Source organism: Lichenostomus cassidix, unplaced genomic scaffold, assembly GCF_008360975.1.
Source record: "Lichenostomus cassidix isolate B80296 unplaced genomic scaffold, HeHo_3.0 HiC_scaffold_33, whole genome shotgun sequence".
Lineage (NCBI taxonomy): Eukaryota > Metazoa > Chordata > Aves > Passeriformes > Meliphagidae > Lichenostomus > Lichenostomus cassidix.
This window is the reverse complement of record NW_028147632.1, coordinates 2,021,094-2,040,480: the sequence shown is the minus strand read 5'-3', so window position 1 is coordinate 2,040,480 and position 19,387 is coordinate 2,021,094. Positions and strand designations below refer to the sequence as shown.

Genomic DNA, 19,387 nt, shown 5'->3' with positions numbered 1-19,387 from the left:
TTATTTCCCCATTTCCCCAATTCCCATTATTTCCCAAATTCCCAATATTTCCCATTATTTCCCCAAATTCCCGTTATTTCCCCAAAATTCCCATTATTTCCCCAATTTTCCCAATTCCCATATTATTCCCAAATTCCCATTATTCCCCAATTCCCATTTTTCCCCAATTCCCATTATTTCCCATTATTCCCAATTCCCATTTTCCCCAAATCCCATTGTTTCCCATTATTTCCCAATAATTCGCATTATTTCCCATTATTCCCAATTATTTCCATTATTTCTCCATTATTTCCCAAATTCCCATTATTCCCCAAATCCCATTATTTCCCCATTATTCCCAATTCCCATTATTACCAAATTCCCATTATTTTCCCATTTTTCCCAAATTCCCCGTTATTTCCCCCAATTCCCATTATTCCCATTATTTCCCATTATTTCCAATTCCCATTATTTCCCCAATTTCCCCAAATTCCCCAAATTCCCCCTTATTCCTCAATTCCCATTATTTCCCAAATTTCCCATTATTTCCCCAAATTCCCCAATTCCCCATTTTTCCCAATTTCCCATTATTTCCCCAATTCCCATTATTCCCCAAAATCCCATTATTCCCCCAAATTCCCATTTTTCCCAAATTTCCCATTATTCCCCCAAATCCCATTAATTCCCCATTTTCCCATTATTTCCCAATTCCCAAATTTCCCAGTTCCCCATTATTTCCCATTATTCCCACTATATTCCCAATTCCCATTATTTCCCAATTTGCACTTATTTTCCCCAATTCCCATTATTTCCCCATTTTCCCCCAATTCCCATTATTTCCCATTTTTCCCAAATTCCCATATTTCCCATTTTCCCCCAAATTTCCCTTTATTTCCCAAATTCCCATTATTTCTCATTATTTCCCATTATTCCCAATTCCCAATATTTCCCAATTCCCATTATTCTCCAATTCCCATTATTCCCATTATTTCCCATTTCCCCCCAAATTTCCCATTATTTCCCAAATTCCCATTATTTCCCATTATTTCCCAAATTCCCATTATTCCCATTATTATTTCCCATTTTTTCCCAAATTTCCCATTTCCCCAATTTCCATTATTTCCCCAATTCCCATTATTTCCCCAATTCCCATTATTCCCCCATTATTTCCCATTATTTTCTCCAAATTCCCATTATTCCCCAATTCCCATTATTCCCCATTATTTCCCATTATTCCCAAATTCCCAATTATTTTCCCCAATTCCCATTTTTCCCCATTATTCCCAATTCCCATTATTTCCCCATTTCCCCATTATTTCTCATTATTTCCCATTATTTCCCAATTCCCATTTTCCCCAAATTCCTTATTTCCCCATTTTTTCCCCAATTCCCATTATTTCCCCATTTTTCCCAAAATCCCATTATTCTCCCAAATCCCATTATTTCCCCAATTTCCACAAATTCCCATTTTTCCCAAATCCCGCATTATTCCCAATTCCCATTATTTCCCCATTTTTTCCCATTTTCCCCCAAATTCCCATTTTTCCCCAATTCCCATTATTTCCCTATTATTTCCTTAACTCCCCATTATTTCCCCAATTCCCAATTTTCCCCTAATTCCCATTATTTCCCATTATTTCCCATTATTTCCCATTATTTCCCATTTTCTCCCAAATTCCCATTATTTTCCCAAATTCCCAAATTCCCGCTATTAACCCTTCACCTCCCGCAGCTCTCAGAGTCTCTCCGGGAGAATCATTTTCGTGGATTTTTCCCCCAAAATGGCAGTTTGGCTTCAGCCATGGCTGGTGACGGCTGGGCAACGGGGGTGGCCCTCAGTGTCCCCAAAAATGGCCCCAGAAATGTCCCCAAGGTCCCCTCAGATGTCCCCTGAATGTCCCCAATGTCCCTTCAGTGTCCCAATGTCCCCCAATATCCTCAATGTCCCCAATGTCCCAAATATCCCCATGTCTGCCCAATGTCCCCAATGTCCCCACAAATGTCCCCTCAGTGTCCCCAATGTCCCTTCAGTGTCCCCAACCCCCTAATGTCCCCAATGCCCCTGATGTCTTCTGAGTGTCCCCAATGTCCCCAAATGTCCCCAATGACGCCAAATCCCCAATGTCCCCAATCCCCCAATATCCTCTCAGTGTCCCCAATGTCCCCAATGTCCTCTCAGTGTCCCCAATGTCCCCTGATGTCTTCAGAGTATTCCCAATGTCCCCAAATGTCCCCAATGACTCCAAGTCTCCAAAGTCCCCTATCCCATGATGTCCCCTCAGTGTCCCCAATGTATGTCCCCAATCCCCCAATGTCCCCAATGTCCCCTCAATGTCCCCAATCCCCCCAATGTCTTCTCAGTGTCCTCAATGTCCCAAATCCCCCAATCCCCTGAATTTCCCCAATCCCACAATGTCCTCAGTGTCCCCAGTGTCCCCTCAGTGTCCCCTAATGTCCCCAATGTCCCCGAATGTCCCCCAATGTCCCCTCAGTGTCCCCAATCCCCCCAATGTCTTCTGAATATTCCCAATCCCACAATGTCCCCAATCCTCTAATGTCCCCAATGTCCCCCAATGTCCCCTCAGTGTCCCCAATGTCTTCTGAATATTCCCAATGTCCCCAATGTCCCCAATGTCCCCAAATGTCCCCAATGACTCCAAATCCCCAGTGTCCCCAGTGTCCCCTCGCTGTCCCCTCAGTGTCCCCAGGCTCGTTGGTGACATCTCCAGGCCCTCAGTGCCACCATCCTTGGGGACATCGGGGACACCCTGGTGACGTCACAGCTCAGTGTCCCCTCCCCCCTCCCTGGGGTGACATCACAGGGACAGCGATGATGTCATCAGGGACAGCAATGATGTCATCAGGGATTGGTGACATCACTGGGACACTGATGACGTCATACTGACAACGATGACGTCACATAGATGGTGATGACGTCACAGCCTCATCAGGGCTCTTTGGTGTCACTTTGTCCCCAAATGTCCCCAGAAAGCTACTCGATGTCCCCAGGAGGATCCCCAAGGTGTCCCCAAGGTGTCCCCAAGGTGTCCCCAAGGCCACCATGACCATCCTTGATGTCCCCAAGGTGTCCCTAAGAAGGTCCTTGATGTCCCCAAGAGGGTCCCTGATGACTCCAAGGATGTCCCCAAAGTGTCCCCAAAGTCCCCAAGGGGATCCCTGATGTCCCCAACCCTCCCTCACCACCCCAGGGTGTCCCCAATGTCCCCAACAGTGTCCCCAAAAGTGTCCCCAAAGTCCCCAGGGAGATCCCTGCTGTTCTCAAATCCCCCCAAGGACATCCCAAGGTGTCCTAATGTCTCCAAAAGTGTCCCAAATGTCCCCAAGGGTGTCCCCAAAGTGTCCCCAAAGGAGTCCCTGATGTCCCCCAACCCCCCCAGGCCATCCCAGGATGTCCTAATGTCCCCAAAAGTGTCCCAAATGTCCCCAAAGTGTCCCCAAATGTCCCCAAAAGTGTCCCCAAAGTGTCCCCAACCCCCCCACTGTCCCCCCAAACTCAGGAGTTTTTCCCTCAAAAAAACCCCAAAACTCCCAAATTCTGCTGCCAAAACTCACTTTATTGAGGTTTTTTGGGGCAAAACTCGACGGCTTCGGGTCCTGGGGGGCTCGGGGGGGGCTGGGGGAGGATTTGGGGCGTTTTGGGGCGAATTTGGGGGATTTTGGGGTCTTTTCTGAGCATTTCTGGGTGGATTTGGGGTGTTTTGAGGTCGTTTTGGGGCATTTTTGGGTCGTTTGGGGGCATTTTGGGGCGAATTTGGGGTGTTTGGGGGTCGTTTCTGAGCATTTCTGGGCTGATTTGGGGGATTTTGGGGCACATTTGGGGTTTTTGGGGTGGAATTTGGGGCATTTCGGGGCTGTTTTGGGGCATTTTGGGGTGAATTTGGGGGATTTCGGGGCGGATTTGGGGTTTTCGGGGTGGAATTTCGGGGTGTCCCCGAATTTTGGGGAGCTCTCCTCCCACTCCTGGTCCTGGGGAGCTCCTGGGGGGAACCTGAGACCCCAAAATCTGAGTGTTCCTGGGGTTGTTTTTGGGGTGTCCTGGAGTTTGGGGTTTTCTTAGGGGGATTTTGGGGTGGAATTTGGGGATTTTGGGGTGGAATTTGGGGGTTTTGGGGTGAATTTTGGGGGTTTTGGGGTGGAATTTGGGAAGCTCTGCGGCCACTTCGGGTCCTGGGGAGATCCTGGGGAGAGTCTGAGACCCCAAATTGGGGTTGGGGGGGATTTGGGGTATTTTGGGTTGATTTTGGGGTATTTTGGGTCGATTTTGGGGTATTTTGGGTCGAATTTGGGGTATTCCGGGTTGAGCTTCGGGTATTTCGGGTCGGTTTTGGGGTATTTTGGGCATTCTGGGGTGGATTTGGGGTATTTTTATGGGGATTTTTGGGGTCAGGATCACATTTTGGTGTATTTTGGGTTGGATTTTGGGTATTTTTGTGGGATTTTTTGGGGTCAGGATCACTATTTGGGGTATTTTTATGGGGATTTTTGGGGTCAGGATCACATTTTGGGTTATTTTTGTGGGGATTTTTAGGGTCAGGATCACTATTTGGGTTACTTTTATGGGTTTTTTTGGGGTCAGGATCAGAGTTTGGGTTATTTCTGTGGCATTTTTTCGGGTCAGGATTGCATTTTGGGTTATTTCCATGTGGTTTTTTGGGGTCAGGATCACAATTTGGGGTGTTTTGGGTCGGATTTTGGGTATTTTTATGGGTTTTTTTGGGGTCAGGGCTGTGGTTTGTGGTGTTTGGGGTCCCATTTGGGGTCAGCAGGTACTGGGGGATGTCGAGCTGCTGCCGCAGGACCCCCGAGAGGAGCAGCTCAGGTGACACCAGGGGGATCCCAGCAGCCTCTGCAGCTCCCCAGAGAGCTCTGTCCTCGGGGCAGGAGAGAACCAGCGTGTGGGGCTGAGGGGACAGTGGGGTTAGGGTCAGGGAATATCCTAAAACCTCATAAAATATCCCAAAAATCCTAGAAATCCCACCCAAAAACCTCATAAAATAACCCAAAACCTGCAAATCCCATGCTAAAAACCCCATAAAATATACAAAAAATCCCATAAAATAACCCGAAACCTGCAAATCCCATGCTAAAAACCCATAAAATAACCCAAAAATCCCATAAAATAAGCCAAAACCTACAAATCCCAGCCAAAACCCCATAAAATAACCCAAAAATCCTAGAAATCCCACCATAAAAACCCATAAAATAACCCAAAAACTCCATAAAATAAGCCAAAACCTATAAATCCCACCCTAAAAGCCCCAAAAATATCCCAAAAACCCATAAAATAACCCAAAAATCCTAGAAATCCCACTGTAAAAACCCCATAAAATAACCCAAAAACCCCACAAAATAAGCCAAAACCTACAAATCCCACCATAAAACTCCCATAAAATATCCCAAAATCTGCAAATGCCACCCTAAAAACCCCATAAAGTACACTAAAACCCCATAAAACAACCCAAAAACCCCACAAAATAACCCCAAACATACAAAATCCCCCATAAAAATCACATCAAATAACCCAAAACCTACAAATCCCACCCTAAAACCCCATAAAATATTACAAAAATCTTATAATTCCCACCATAAAAACCCATAAAATAACCCAAAAACCCCATAAAATACACCAAAACCTACAAATCCCACACTAAAATCCCATAAAATAACCCAAAAACTCCATAAAATAAGCCAAAACCTGCAAATCCCACCCTAAAAGCCCCCAAAATATCCCAAAAACGCATAAAATAACCCAAAAATGCTAGAAATCCCACCCTAAAAACCCATAAAATAACACAAAAACCCCATAAAGTAATCTCAAATCTATAAATCACACCCTAAAAACCCCATAAAATGCACCAAAACCTAGAAATTCCACCCTAAAACCCCATAAAATATCCCAAAACCCCAAAGGGATCTCCCTGGTCCTCAGGGCAGGAGAGCACCAGGGTGTGGGGCTGGGGGGACAGTGGGGTTAGGGTCAGGAAAATAGCCTAAAACCCCATAAAATATCCCAAAAACCTCATAAAATAACCCAAAACCTGCAAATTCCACCCTAAAAACCCATAAAATACACAAAAAACTCATAAAATACCCAAAAATCCTAGAAATCCCACCCAAAAACCTCATAAAATAACCCAAAACCTGCAAATCCCATGCTAAAAACCCCATAAAATAACCCCAAAACCCCATAAAATAACCCCAAACCTGCAAATGCCACCCTAAAACCCCATAAAATAACCCAAAAACCCTATAAAATAAGCCAAAACTTACAAATTCCACCCTAAACCCCATAAAATAACCCAAAAATCCTAGAAATCCCACCCTAAAACCCGATAAAATAACCTAAAAAACCCATGAAATAACCCAAAACCTGCAAATCCTACCCTAAAAACCCCAAAAAAATCCCAAAAAAGCCATAAAATAACCCTAAACCTAAAAATTCCACCCTAAAACCCATAAAATAACCCAAAAATCCTAGAAATCCCACCCAAAAACCCATAAAATAACACAAAAACCCCATAAAATAAGCCAAAACCTACAAATCCCACCCTAAAATCCCATAAAATAACCCAAAAACCTCATAAAATAACCCAAAACCTGCAAATCCCGCCCTAAAAAACAAATTAAATATCCCAAAACCCCCACAAAATACACCAAAACCCCCAAAAATATCACAAAAACCCCATAAAATAACCCAAAACTTACAAATCCCAACCCAAAACCCCATGAAATATCCCAAAAACCCCACAAAATACACCAAAACCCCTGAAAATATCCCAAAAACCCATAAAATAACCAAAACCCTACAAATTCCACCCTAAAAACCCAAAAAATAACCCCAAACCCCCACAAAATAACCCAAACCACACAAATACCCCAAAAATCACACAAATACCCCAAAACCCACAGATCCCATCCCAAAAATACACCAAAACCCCAAAAATACCCCAAAACCCCACAAGATATCCCAAAAATACACCAAAACCCCACAAAACCCCCAAACCCACCACAAAATACCCTAAAAACCCCACAAATCCCACCCCAAAAACCCCATAAAATACCCCAAAACCCACAAATTCCACCCCAAAACCCTCCAAATGCCACCAAATCCCCCAAAAATACCCCAAAACCCCAAAGGGAAACCCCAAATCCCAACCCAAAAACCCTCAAATACCCCAAAAAACCCCAAACCTCAACCCAAAACCCCCAAAATCCCCCAAATCCCATCCCAAAAACCCTCAAATCCCCCCAAAAAACCCCAAATACCCCAAAACCCAACGGGATCTCCCAAATCCAGTGGGATCCCCATCAGTGTGGGATCCCCAAGTCCCAACCCAAAACCCCCAAAAAAACCCCAAAAGCCCCAAAACCCCAAATCCCATCCCAAAACCCCAAAACCCCAAAACCCCAAAATCCCCAAATCCCATCCCAAACCCTCAAATGCCCCAAAATCCCCCAAATTCCAACCCCAAAACCCCATAAAATACCCCAAAACCCCAAAACACCCAAACCCCCCAAATCCTAACCCAAAATTCCCATAAAAACCCCAAAAACCCCCCAAATCCTAACCCAAAACCCCCATAAAATCCCCAAAAACCCCATAAAATCCCCAAAACCCCATAAAATCCCCCAAATCCCAATGGGCTCTCCCAGCACTCCCCCATTCCCGTCAATGGGATCTTCCTGGGACCAGCAGGAGCAAACAGCGACACCAGTGTCCCCAAATGTCCCCAAATGTCCCCAAATGTCCCCAATTCCCACAACGGCCATCATGTTCTTGATGTCCCCAATGTCCCCGATGTCCCCTGAGTGTCCCCACTGTCCCTAATCCCCCAAAAGTGTCCCCAATGTCCCAAATTTTCTCCCTGTCCCCAATGTCCCTCAATGTCCCCAATGTCCCCCAATGTCCCCCTGATGACCTCAATCCCCCCAATGTCCCCAAATGTCCCCAATGTCCTGAGTGTCCCCACTGTCCCCAATCCCTCAATCCCCACAATGTCCCACTCCTCCCATTGTCCCCAATGTCCTCAATGTCCCCAACGTCCCCAATACCCCATTTGTCCCAAATTCCCACGATGTCCCCAATGTCCCCAAATGTCCCCAATGTCCCCAAATCCTCAATGTTCCCCAATCCCCCCAGTGTCCCCAACTGCCCCAAATCTCCAATGCCCCGATGTCCCCCAGTGTCCCCAATCCCTGCAATGTCCCCCAATGTCCTCTCAATGTCCCCAAGCCCCCACTGTCGCCAAGGCTGTCCCCATAGCTGTCCTCTGCTGTCCCCATGGCTGTCCTTTGCTGTCCCCATAGCTGTCCTCTGCTGTCCCCATGGCTGTCCTTTGCTGTCCCCATCACTGTCCCCATGGCTGTCCCCTGCTGTCCCCAAGCTGTCACTCACGGCTGTCTCCACTGTCCCCAAGGCTGTCCATCACTGTCCCCATGGCTATCCCCACCACTGTCCTCTGCTGTCCCCAAGGCTGTCCCCATCACTGTCTCCAATGTCCCCATTGCTGTCCTCACAGCTGTCCCCACTGTCTCCACAGCTGTCCCAACAGCTGTCCCCTGCTGTCCCCACCACTGTCCCCATGGCTGTCCCACAACTGTCTCCACAGCTATCCCCACACTGTCCCCATGGCTGTCCCCAATGTCCCCGTAGCTGTCCCTCACTGTCCCCATCACTGTCCCCACTGTCCCCTGCTGTCCCCACACTGTCCCCACAGCTGTCCCCATGGCTGCCCCTCACTGTCTCCACACTGTCCCCAGACTGTCCCCATCACTGTGCTCTGCTGTCCCCAAGGCTGTCCCCAGACTGTCCCCACTGTCCCCAAGCTGTCCCCGCTGTGACTCACGTCGGGCTCCCGCGGCATGCTGGGCAGGAAGGTGCCACCGCAGCAGGTGACAATGTCCTTCATGTCCTCAGGGCACGGCTGGACCCGGGGGGTGACATGGACCCGATAGCCCTGTGACACGGGACAGGGGACATCGCTGGGGACAGGGGGACACTCTGGGGACAGTGGGGACACTCTGGGGACACTCTGGGGACAGTGGGGACATGCAGGGGACATTGGAAGATTGGGGATATTTGAGGACATTGGGGACACTCAGGGGGATTTGGGGACATGGAGGAGTTTGGGGACATTGGGGACACTCTGGGGACAGTGGGGACACTCTGGGGACAGTGGGGATTTGGGGATATTGGGGACATTGTAGGATTTGGGGACATGGAGGAGTTTGGGGACATTGGGGGATTGGGGACATTTGAGCATATTGATGGACATTGGGGACACTCTGGGGACATTCTGGGGACAGTGGGGACACTCAGGGGGATTTGGGGACATGGAGGAGTTCAGGGACATTCGGGGACATTGGTGACATTGGGGACACTGGGGACACTCAGGGGACACCAGGAGATATTGGGGATATTTGGGGACATTGGGGACATCAGGAGCTCAGGGGGGACAGAGAAACCATCGATGGGCTCAGGTGACATTTGGGGACAATAACGCCACTGTCACCTGCAGCAGGGGATGTCCCCTGGCTCAGGAGGTGACATTTGGGGACACAGGTGTCACTGTCACCTGCAGCAGGGGATGTCCCCTGGCTCAGGGCTGGGTTCAGGTGACATTTGGGGACAATAACACCATTGTCACCTGCAGCAGGGGATGTCCCCTGGCTCAGGGCTGGGTTCAGGTGACATTTGGGGACACTAAGCCATTGTCACCTGCAGCAGGGGATGTCCCCTGGCTCAGGAGGTGACATTTGGGGACACTAAGCCATTGTCACCTGCAGCAGGGGATGTCCCCTGGCTCTCTGCAGTGCCACCGCCAGCCGGAAGTGCCACCGTCGCTCGCAGGCAGGGTCGCGGGGCAGGAAGGGACCTGGGGACAGCAGCGAGCCACCGCGGGAGCTCTGGGGACAGCAGTGTCACCAATGTCACCCAGAGCCACCGCGGGAACTCTGGGGACAGCAATGGGGACAGCAGTGTCACCCAGAGCCACCACGGGAACTCTGGGGACACCAATGGGGACAGCAGTGTCACACAGAGCCACCGCGGGAACTCTGGGGACAGCAATGGGGACAGCAGTGTCACACAGTGTCACACAGAGCCACCGCGGGAACTCTGGGGACACCAATGGGGACACCAGGGTGTCACCAAGGTCACCCAGAGCCACCAGGGTCACCCTATTGTCACCAAACACCCCCCATTGTCCCCAAGCCCACCCCAGTGTCACCACCCCGTGTCCCCACTGTCCCCAAGGCCACCCCTCCATTGTCCCCAATGCCCCCTCTGTTGTCCCCAAGGTTCCCAATTCCCCTTAGTGTCCCCAAGGCCACCCCTGTGTCCCCAGTGTCCCCAAGCCCTCAGTATCCCAATGTCCCCAATGCTCCCAATGTCCTGATTGTCCCCAAACCCCCAATTGTCCCCAAACCCCCAGTTGTCCCCAAACCCCCAAGCTCTGCCATCCCCTCCATGTCCCCAGTGTCCCCAATCCTCCAATTGTCCCCAATGTCCCCAAATCCCCAATATTGCCAATGTCCCCAATGTCTCCAATCCCCCCTGATTGTCCCCAATGTCCCCAAACCCCTCAATGTCCCCAAATCCCCAATGTCCCCAAACCCGTGATTGTCCCCAGTATCCCATTGTCCCCAAACCCCTCAATATTCCCAATATCCAATGTCCCCAAACCCAATTGTCCCCAATGCCCTTGTTGTCCCCAATGTCCCCAAACCCCCGACTGTCCCCAATCCTCAAGTCCCCAATGTTCCCTCACTTCCACTGTCCCCAATGTCCCCAAATCCCCCCAATATCCCTAATGTCCCCAGTGTCCCCAAACCCCAATGTCCCCAATCTCAATGTCCCCAAACCCCCCTGATTGTCCCCAGTGTCCCCAAATCCCCAATCCCCTCAATGTCCTCAATGTCCCCAGTCCCCTATTGTCACCTGTATCAGCCACTGGGGGGTGACAATGGGGACACCCCTGCCCAGGGCGCACAGGAATTTCAGAGTCCTGCGGATGCCATCTGTCACCAGGTGGCTGCACTCGTGCACTGAGGTGGCCTCAGTGCCACCCAGCGTCCCCAGGGCCACCAGCATGGCCCGCGAGGCCACCAGCCCCGTGAACAGCACCTGGGGACAATGGGGACAGTATTGGGGACATCAGCAGGGACATCCCTGAGTGCCACCAGCCCCGTGAACAGCACCTGGGGACAATGGGGACATCAGTGGGGACATCAGTGGGGACATTGGGGACATCAGCAGGGACAGCCCTGAGTGCCACCAGGCCTGGGGACAGCACCTGGGGACAATGGGGACATCAGTGGGGACATCGCTGGGGACATGTTGGGACATTGGGGACATCACTGGGATAACTGGGGACATCACTGGGGACAGTCCTGAGTGCCACCAGGCCTGGGGACAGCACCTGGGGACATTACTGGGGACATTGGGGACACGCCGGGGACATCATCTGGGACACTGGGGACAGGCTGGGGACACCCTGGGGGACATTGGGGACACGTTGGGGACATCCCCAGGTGCCACCAGCCCCTCGGACAGCAGCTGGGGACACTGGGGACACCATGGGGACAGGCTTAGGGCCACTCAGGGACAGCTTAGGGACATCCCTGGGGCAGCTGGGGACACACTGGGGACATCGCCAGGTGCCACCATCCCCTTGAATGGCAGCTGGGGTCATTGGGGACACGTTGGGGACACGTTGGGGGCATGTTTGGGACAGGCTGGGGACACATTGGGGACATCGCCAGGTGTCCCCAGGCCTGGGATGGCACTGGGGGGACACTGGGGACACAGCGGGGGCACTGGGAGGTCACTGGTGTGTCACTGGGAGGTCACTAGTCACTACTGGTCCATACTGGGGTCACTCAGGGGTCACTGGTCCATACTGGTTCATACTGGTCCATACTGGTCCATACTGGTTCATACTGGGAGCACTGAGCTGTTACTGGTCCATACTGGGGTTACTGGGAGGTCACTCAGAGGTCACTGGTCCATACTGTGATGTCCCTAGTAGGTCACTGGTTTATACTGGGAGGTCAGTGATCCATACTGGTCACTACTGGTCCATACTGGGGTCACTCAGGGGTCACTGGGAGGTCACTGGTCCATACTGGGAGGTCACTGGTAGGTCACTCAGGGGTCACTGGTCCCTCCTGGCCCATACTGGTGTCACTCAGGGGTCACTCAGGGGTCACTGGGAGGTCACTAGTCCATACTGGTCTATACTGGTCCATACTGGGAGCACTGGTCACTCACTGGGGTCACTGGGGTCACTGGGGGTTGTTACTGGTTCATACTGGGGTCACTCAGGGGTCACTCAGGGGTCACACTGGGAGGTCACTCAGAGGTCACTGGTCCATACTGGGAGCACTGGGAGGTCACTCAGGGGTCACTCAGAGGTCACTGGTCCATACTGTGATGTCCCTGGAGGGCCACTGGTCTATACTGGGAGGTCAGTGATCCATACTGGTCACTACTGGTCCATACTGGGGTCACTCAAGGGTCACTCAGGGGTCACACTGGGAAGTCACTCAGGGGTCACTGGTCCATACTGGGCTGTCCCTAGAAGGTCACTGGTTTATACTGGGAGGTCACTGGTCCATACTGGTCCATACTGGGGTCACTCAGAGGTCACTGGGGCTGTCACTGGTCTACACTGGTCTATACTGGTCTATACTGGTCCCCGCTGCTCCCATTGGTCCGTACCCGCAGGGGGGCGTGGCCTGGCGCTGTCCGTGGGCGGAGCCGGAGCTTGGCGCCCCCTGCTGGCTCCTCCTCCTCCTCGGGGGGCGGGGCTGAGGCGGAGCCACGCCCACTGCCTTTTATGGGCATGGCGGGCTCGCCAAGCCCCGCCCCCTGCTGGCCCCGCCCCCGAGGTGGGCGTGGCTTGGGCGATGGGCGTGGTTTGGGCTGTTGGCCACGCCCCTTGGCGGGGCTGGCGGAAGCTCCGCCCACTCTGCTCTCAGCCAATCGCTGGCTGCGCCGCACCTGGGGGGAGGAGCCAAGGGGAGTGAGGTGGGAGAGAGAGAAAATCCCAAAATTCACCCCAAAAATCATCCCAAATTTATCCCAAAATCCCAAAATTCACCCCAAATTTATCCCAAAATTTATCCCAAATTTATCCCAAAATTCACCCCAAAATCCTCTGAATTCACCCCAAATTTATCCCAAAATCCTCCAAATTCACCCCAAAATTCACCCCAAATTTATCCCAAAATTCACCCCAAAATTCCCCAAATTTATCCAAACATCCTCCAAATTCACCCCAAAAATACCTCAAATTCATCCCAAAATCCTCCCAATTCACCCCAAAATTTATCCCAAATTCACCCCAAAATTCACCAAATTCATCCCAAATTCATCCCAAATCCACCCACAATCCCAAAATGCACCCCAAATTTATCCCCAAATCCACCTGGGAGCCCCAAAAATACCCCAAATTCATTCCAAATTCACCTAAAATCCTCCAAATTCACCCCAAAATCCCCCTCAAAGTTATCCCAAAATTCATCCCAAAATCCTCTGAATTCACCCCAAATTTATCCCAAAATCCCCCAAATTCACCCCAAACCCAATCTGGGATCCCAAAAACCTCTGAAATTCACCCCAAATCCATCCCAAATTCCTACAAATTCACCCAAAATCCACCTGGGAGCCCCAAATTCCCCCAAAATCCCCCAAATTCACCCCAAGATCCTCCAAATTCACCCCAAAACCTCCCAAATTCACCCCAGAATCCACCTAGGATCCCCAAATTCCCTGAAATTGACCCCAAAATCCACCTGGGACACCCAAAACAATGAAATTCCCTCAAAATGCTCCAAATTCACCCCAAAATCGACTTGGGAGCCCCAAAATTCACTCAAAAATCCCAAAATTCACCCCAAAATCAAAAAATTCACCCCAATATCCACCTGGGAGCCCCAAAATCCCCCAAATTCACCCTAAAATCCATCTGGGAGACCCAAAATGCTGAAATTCCCTCAAAAACCTCTAAATTTTTCCCAAAATTCACCCCAAAATCCAAAAATTCACCCAAAATTCATCCCAAAATCCTCCAAATTTCCCCCCAAATGCCCCAAATTCACCCCAAAGTTTATCCCAAAATCTTCCAAATTCATCCCAAATTTATCCAAAATTCACCCAAAATCCTCCCAAATTCACCCAAAATCCCCCAAATTCCCCCCAGAAATACCCCAAATTCACCCCAAATCCACCCAAAATTCTCCAAATTCACCCCAAACCCAATCTGAGAACCCCAAAATCCCCAAATTCACTCAAAAATCCCCAAATTCACCCCAAAATCCAAAAATTCATCCCAAATTTATCCCAAAATCCTCCAAATTTCCCCCCAAATGCTCCAAATTCACCCCAAAATTCATCCCAAATCCACCCAAAATCCCCCAAATTCATCCCAAACCCAATCTGGGAACCCCAAAATCCCCAAATTCACTCAAAAATCCCCAAATTCACCCCAAAATCCCCCAAATTCCCCCAAAGTTCACCTCTGGGGTGGGCGGAGCTCCTTCCTCCCCAACATCTGGCTCTGCGCTCTGCCCTTCCACATCTGGAATTTCGGAGACTTTCGGGGCAGTTTGGGGACTTTTTGGTGCCTCCACATCTGGATTTGGTTCTTTGTCCTCCACAGGTGGATTTGGCTCTTCCTCCTCCCCCACATCTGGAATTTTGGGAACTTTTTGGGGTGTTTTGGGGCTTTTGGGGGCTTCAACATCTGGATTGGGCTCCTCCTCCTCCACATCTGGAATTTCGAGGCCTTTCAGGGCCGTTTTGGGACTTTTGGGAGCTTCAACATCTGGATTTGGTTCTTCCTCCTCCTCCTCATCTGGCTGGGCGCCACATCTGGATCTGGGCCTGCCAACATCTGGATCCGGGGAGGTCTCTGCCGCCCCCACATCTGGATTTTTGGGGGTTTTGGGAGGTTTCGGGGCACCAACATCTGGATCAGGGCTGAGGAACAGCTGGGTGGCCAAATCAAAATCCTCCTGCTGCTGCTGCTGCACATCTGGATCCGGGGTCCCCGCCGCCCCCACAGCTGGAATTTCGGGGTCGTCCGGGGACGTTTTGGGGCCCTGAACATCTGGATCCGGGGGCAGGAACAGCTGGGTGGCCACATCTGGGTCGGGGGCGGGGCTGCCCGGCGCCACATCTGGATCCACATCTGGATCCCCGGGCGGGTCTGGGGCCGTCCTGGGGCTCCCAACATCTGGATCGGGGAGGAACAGCTGGGTGGCGTCCACATCTGGATCGGAATGCTGCTCCTCCTCCATCTCCACATCTGGATCCTCTGGCTCCTCCCCCTCCTCCACATCTGGATCTCCTGACCCATCCTGGGCGATTTTGGGTCCCTTTTGGGGCTCAACATCTGGCTCGGGGGGCAGGAACAGCTGGGTGGCCTCCACATCTGGATCCTCCTCCACATCTGGGCTCCCGGCGGGGTCGGGGGCCAACCGCAGCCCCCAGGGGCTCCCAACAGCTGGATTCCCCTCCCCCTCCTCCGCATCTGTGTCGCTCTCCACCAGCAGCGCCTCAGGGCGGGTTTTGGGGGTGGAAACAGCTGGATTGGGGCTCTCCCGCCCCACAGCTGGAACTCGGGGGGTGAGCCTCACCGGCCTCAAGGCCCAAACATCTGGATTAGCCTCCTCCCCATCTGTGTCGCTGTCCACCACCAGCAGCGCCTCAGGGCCGATTTTGGTGGTGGAAACATCTGGATTTGGGGTTCCCCGCCTCACATCTGGAGTTTCCGGCACGTTTGGGGTCATCCTGAGCCTTTTTTGGGGCTCAACATCTGGATTTGGCTCCTCCTCCTCCACATCTGTGTCACTCTCCACCACCAGGGGTTCATGTCCATTTTTGGGGCCCAAAACATCTGGATTTGGGGTTCTCCTCCTCACATCTGGCGTTTCCGGCACGGTTTGGGAGGTTTTCCTTCTTTTCGCGGGAGGAACACCTGGATTCCCCTCCCCCTCCACATCTGTCTCGCTGTCCTCCCCCAGCGGCGCCCCGTGACCTCCTGCTGACCCCGGAACATCTGGATTGGGGGTCGCCAGCCCCACATCTGGAGCTCCGGGGAGGATTCGCGTCCTTCTGGGTCCTTTTTGGGGCTCCACAGCTGGATCCTCCTCATCTGGATCCTCCTCCACATCTGTGTCGCTCTCCACCAGCAGCGCCTGCAGCCCGCGCTTTGGGCTGGAAACATCTGGATTTGGGGTTCCCCGCCCCACATCTGGCGTTTCCGGCACGTTCTGGGAGGTTCTCCTCCTTTTCGATGTGGGAACATCTGGATTCCCCTCCCCCTCCTCCACATCTGTATCGCTGTCGCCCTCCCGCCGCCCTCGGCACCCGAATTTGGGGCCCAAAACATCTGGATTTGGGGCTCTCCTCCTCACATCTGGAGTTTCCGGCACGTTCGGGGTGATTCTCCATCTTTTTCGGGGCTCCACATCTGGATTTGGCTCCTCCTCCTCCACATCAGTGTCGCTCTCCACCACCAGGGGTTCATGTCCAATTTTGGGTCCAAAAACATCTGGATTTGGGGTCTCCAGCCTCACATCTGGCGTTTCCGGCACGTTCGGGGCGATTTGGGGTTGTTTTCGGGGCTCCACATCTGGATTCCCCTCCTCCTCCTCCACATCTGTGTCGCTCTCCACCAGCAGCGCCTCAGGGCGGATTTTGGGGGTGGAAACATCTGGATTTGGGGTTCCCAGCCCCACATCTGGAGTTTCTAGGACATTCAGGGTCACCCTGAGCCTTTTTCGGGGCTCAACATCTGGATTTGGCTCCTCCTCCACATCTGTGTCGCTCTCCACCACCAGCGGCTGGTGTCCATTTTTGGGTCCAAAAACATCTGGATTTGGGGTTCTCCTCCCCACATCTGGCGTTTCCGGCACGGTCGGGGTCGTTCTGAGCCTTTTCAGGGGCGGAACATCTGGATTTGGCTCCTCCCCCTCCACATCTGTCTCGCTGTCCTCCAGCAGCACCCGCAGTGGGGTTTTGGGGGTCGCAACATCTGGATTTGGGGTCCCCAGCCCCACATCTGGCGTTTCCGGCGCGCTTGGGGCGCTTTGGGGTCGTTTTCGGGGCTCCACATCTGGATTTCCCTCCCCCTCCTCCACATCTGGGTTGCCGTCCACCAGCAGGGGCTGAGGTCCAAGTTTTGGCGCCAAAACATCTGGATTTGGGGCCTCCAGCCCCACATCTGGAGCTCCAGCCTCGTTTTGGGTTGTTTTGAGCCTTTTCGAGGGCTGAACATCTGGATTCAGCTCCTCCCCCTCCACATCTGTCTCACTGCCCCCCAGCGGCTCCCCGCGACCGTTTTTGGGGCCCGGAACATCTGGATTTGGGGTCGCCACAGCTGGGGTGCCCCGGGGGCGGGGGAGGCAGTTTTGGGGAGCCCCAACATCTGGCGGCACAGCTGGATCCTCCAGGGCGCTGCAAGGGGGGGTTGGGGGAGTTCAGGAGGTTGGGATCCCAAAAAAACCCCAAATCCCCCAGAAAACCCCCAAAATGTTCCAAAAAACCCAAAAATGCTCCAGAAATCCCAAAATCCTCTAAAAAAACCCCAAATCCCCTCAAAAATCCCCCAAAAAACACCAAAATCCTCTAAAAAAACAAAAAAAATGCCCCAAAATCACCCCAGAAACCCCAAAAATACCCAAAGAACCCCAAAATGTCACCAAAAAACAACCAAAATGCCCCAAAAAACCCCAAAATCCTCTAAAAAAACCCAAAATGCCAAAAAACCCCCCAAAATACCCTAAAAAAACCCCAAAATGGCCTCAAAGACACCAAAATCCTCTAAAAAAAAAAACCCAAAATGCCCCAAAACCACCTCAGGAACCCCAAAAATGCCCAAAGAACCCAAAAATCTCACTGAAACACCCAAAATGCCCCAAAATCCTCTAAAAAACCCCAAAATGCTCCAAAAAACCCCAAAATCCTCTAAAAAAAACCCCAAAATGCCCCCAAAATCACCAAAATCCTCTTTAAAAAAACCCAAAATGCCCCAAAATGTCCCAAAACCACCCCAGGAACCCCAAAAATGCCCAAAGGACCCCAAAATGTCACAGAAAAACAACCAAAATTCCCCAAAATGACCCCAAGGTGTTCCAGGGATTCCCCAAAAATCACTCAAGGAGCCCAAATTACCCCAAGGATCCCCAAAATCACCTCAGAGGTACCTGAAGTGCCCCAAAAACCTTCAAATCACCCCAGAAATTCCCAAATTCCTCCCCAGGATTCCCCAAAATGCTCCAAAAAGGATCAAAGTCACCCCAAGATCCCAAAAATTCCCCCAAAGTTCCCTCAGGAGCCCCAAAATTCCCCCAAAGGTTCTTCAGGGATCCACAAGCTCCCTCAGGAACACCCAAAATCCCACAAAAGTCCCCAAAATTGCACCTAAAAGACCCTAAAACACCTCAGGAATCCCAAATTTCCCTCAGGAACCCCAAAACTCCCCAAAATTCCCCCAAAGTTCCCTAAGGAACCCAAAATTTCCCTCAGGAACCCCAAAACTCCCCAAATTCCCTCAAGCTCCCTCAGTGACACCCAAAATCCCACAAAAAGTCCCCAAAACTGCAGCTAGAAGACCCTAAAGCTCCTCAGGGAACCCCAAGATCCCAAACTGCCCCAGGGAGCCCCAAAGTTCCCTCAGGAACCCCAAAATTCCCCCAGAGTTCCCTCAGGGAACCCCAAATCCCCACAGAAATCCCCCAAAACTGCACCAAAAAGACGCCAAAGCACTCCAGGGAACCTCAAGATCCCAAAATGCCCCAAGGAGCCCCAAATTTCCCTCAGAAACCCCAAAATTCCCCTAAATTTCCCTCAGGAAACCCAAAAATTCCTCCAAAGTTCCCTCAGGGAACCCCAAGATCCCAAACTGCACCAAAGAACCCCAAAGTTCCCTCAGAAACCCCAAAATTCCTCCAAGTTTCCCTCAGAAACCCCAAAATTCCTCCAAGTTTCCCTCAGGAACCCCAAAATTCCTCCAAGTTTCCCTCAGAAACCCCAAAATTCCTCCAAGTTTCCCTCAGGAACCCCCAGGCCCTCAGCGTCACCCCAAAACTGCCACCAAAGGCCTCAAACCACCCCAAACAGCCCCAAACAGCCCCAGAACCTCCCGAGATCCACTCCGGGACCCCAAACCGCCCCGCGAACCCCAAATTCCCCCAAATCGCCCCAAAATTCCCTCAGGAATCCCAAAAAGCGCCTCAAGCCCCCCCCGCTCACCCCTCCCGCGCCATCACCGCCTGGCCACGCCCCCCGTGCGCCCATTGGCCGCTTCCTCCGCGCGCCAACGCCTTTTCACCATCCCCATTGGCTGCCCGGCCTGTCAATCATCTTCAAACCACCGAG

The 19,387-nt window shown here is 51.7% G+C and overlaps 1 protein-coding gene across 1 annotated transcript; it reads right to left on the bottom strand.

The window, feature by feature from the left end:
• Positions 1 to 5,842: 5,842 nt before the first annotated feature.
• On the bottom strand, positions 5,843 to 19,301 carry LOC146421446 (uncharacterized). Its single transcript, XM_085047147.1, has 7 exons — positions 19,262 to 19,301; positions 14,521 to 17,464; positions 12,722 to 13,003; positions 10,940 to 11,125; positions 9,781 to 9,906; positions 8,847 to 8,957; positions 5,843 to 5,954 (listed from the first exon to the last, which is right to left on the bottom strand). The coding sequence occupies exons 1-7, from the start codon at positions 19,273 to 19,275 to the stop codon at positions 5,877 to 5,879; spliced, it is 3,741 nt and encodes a 1,246-aa protein (XP_084903273.1). The 5' UTR covers positions 19,276 to 19,301; the 3' UTR covers positions 5,843 to 5,876.
• Between the last annotated feature and the right edge of the window lie 86 nt (positions 19,302 to 19,387).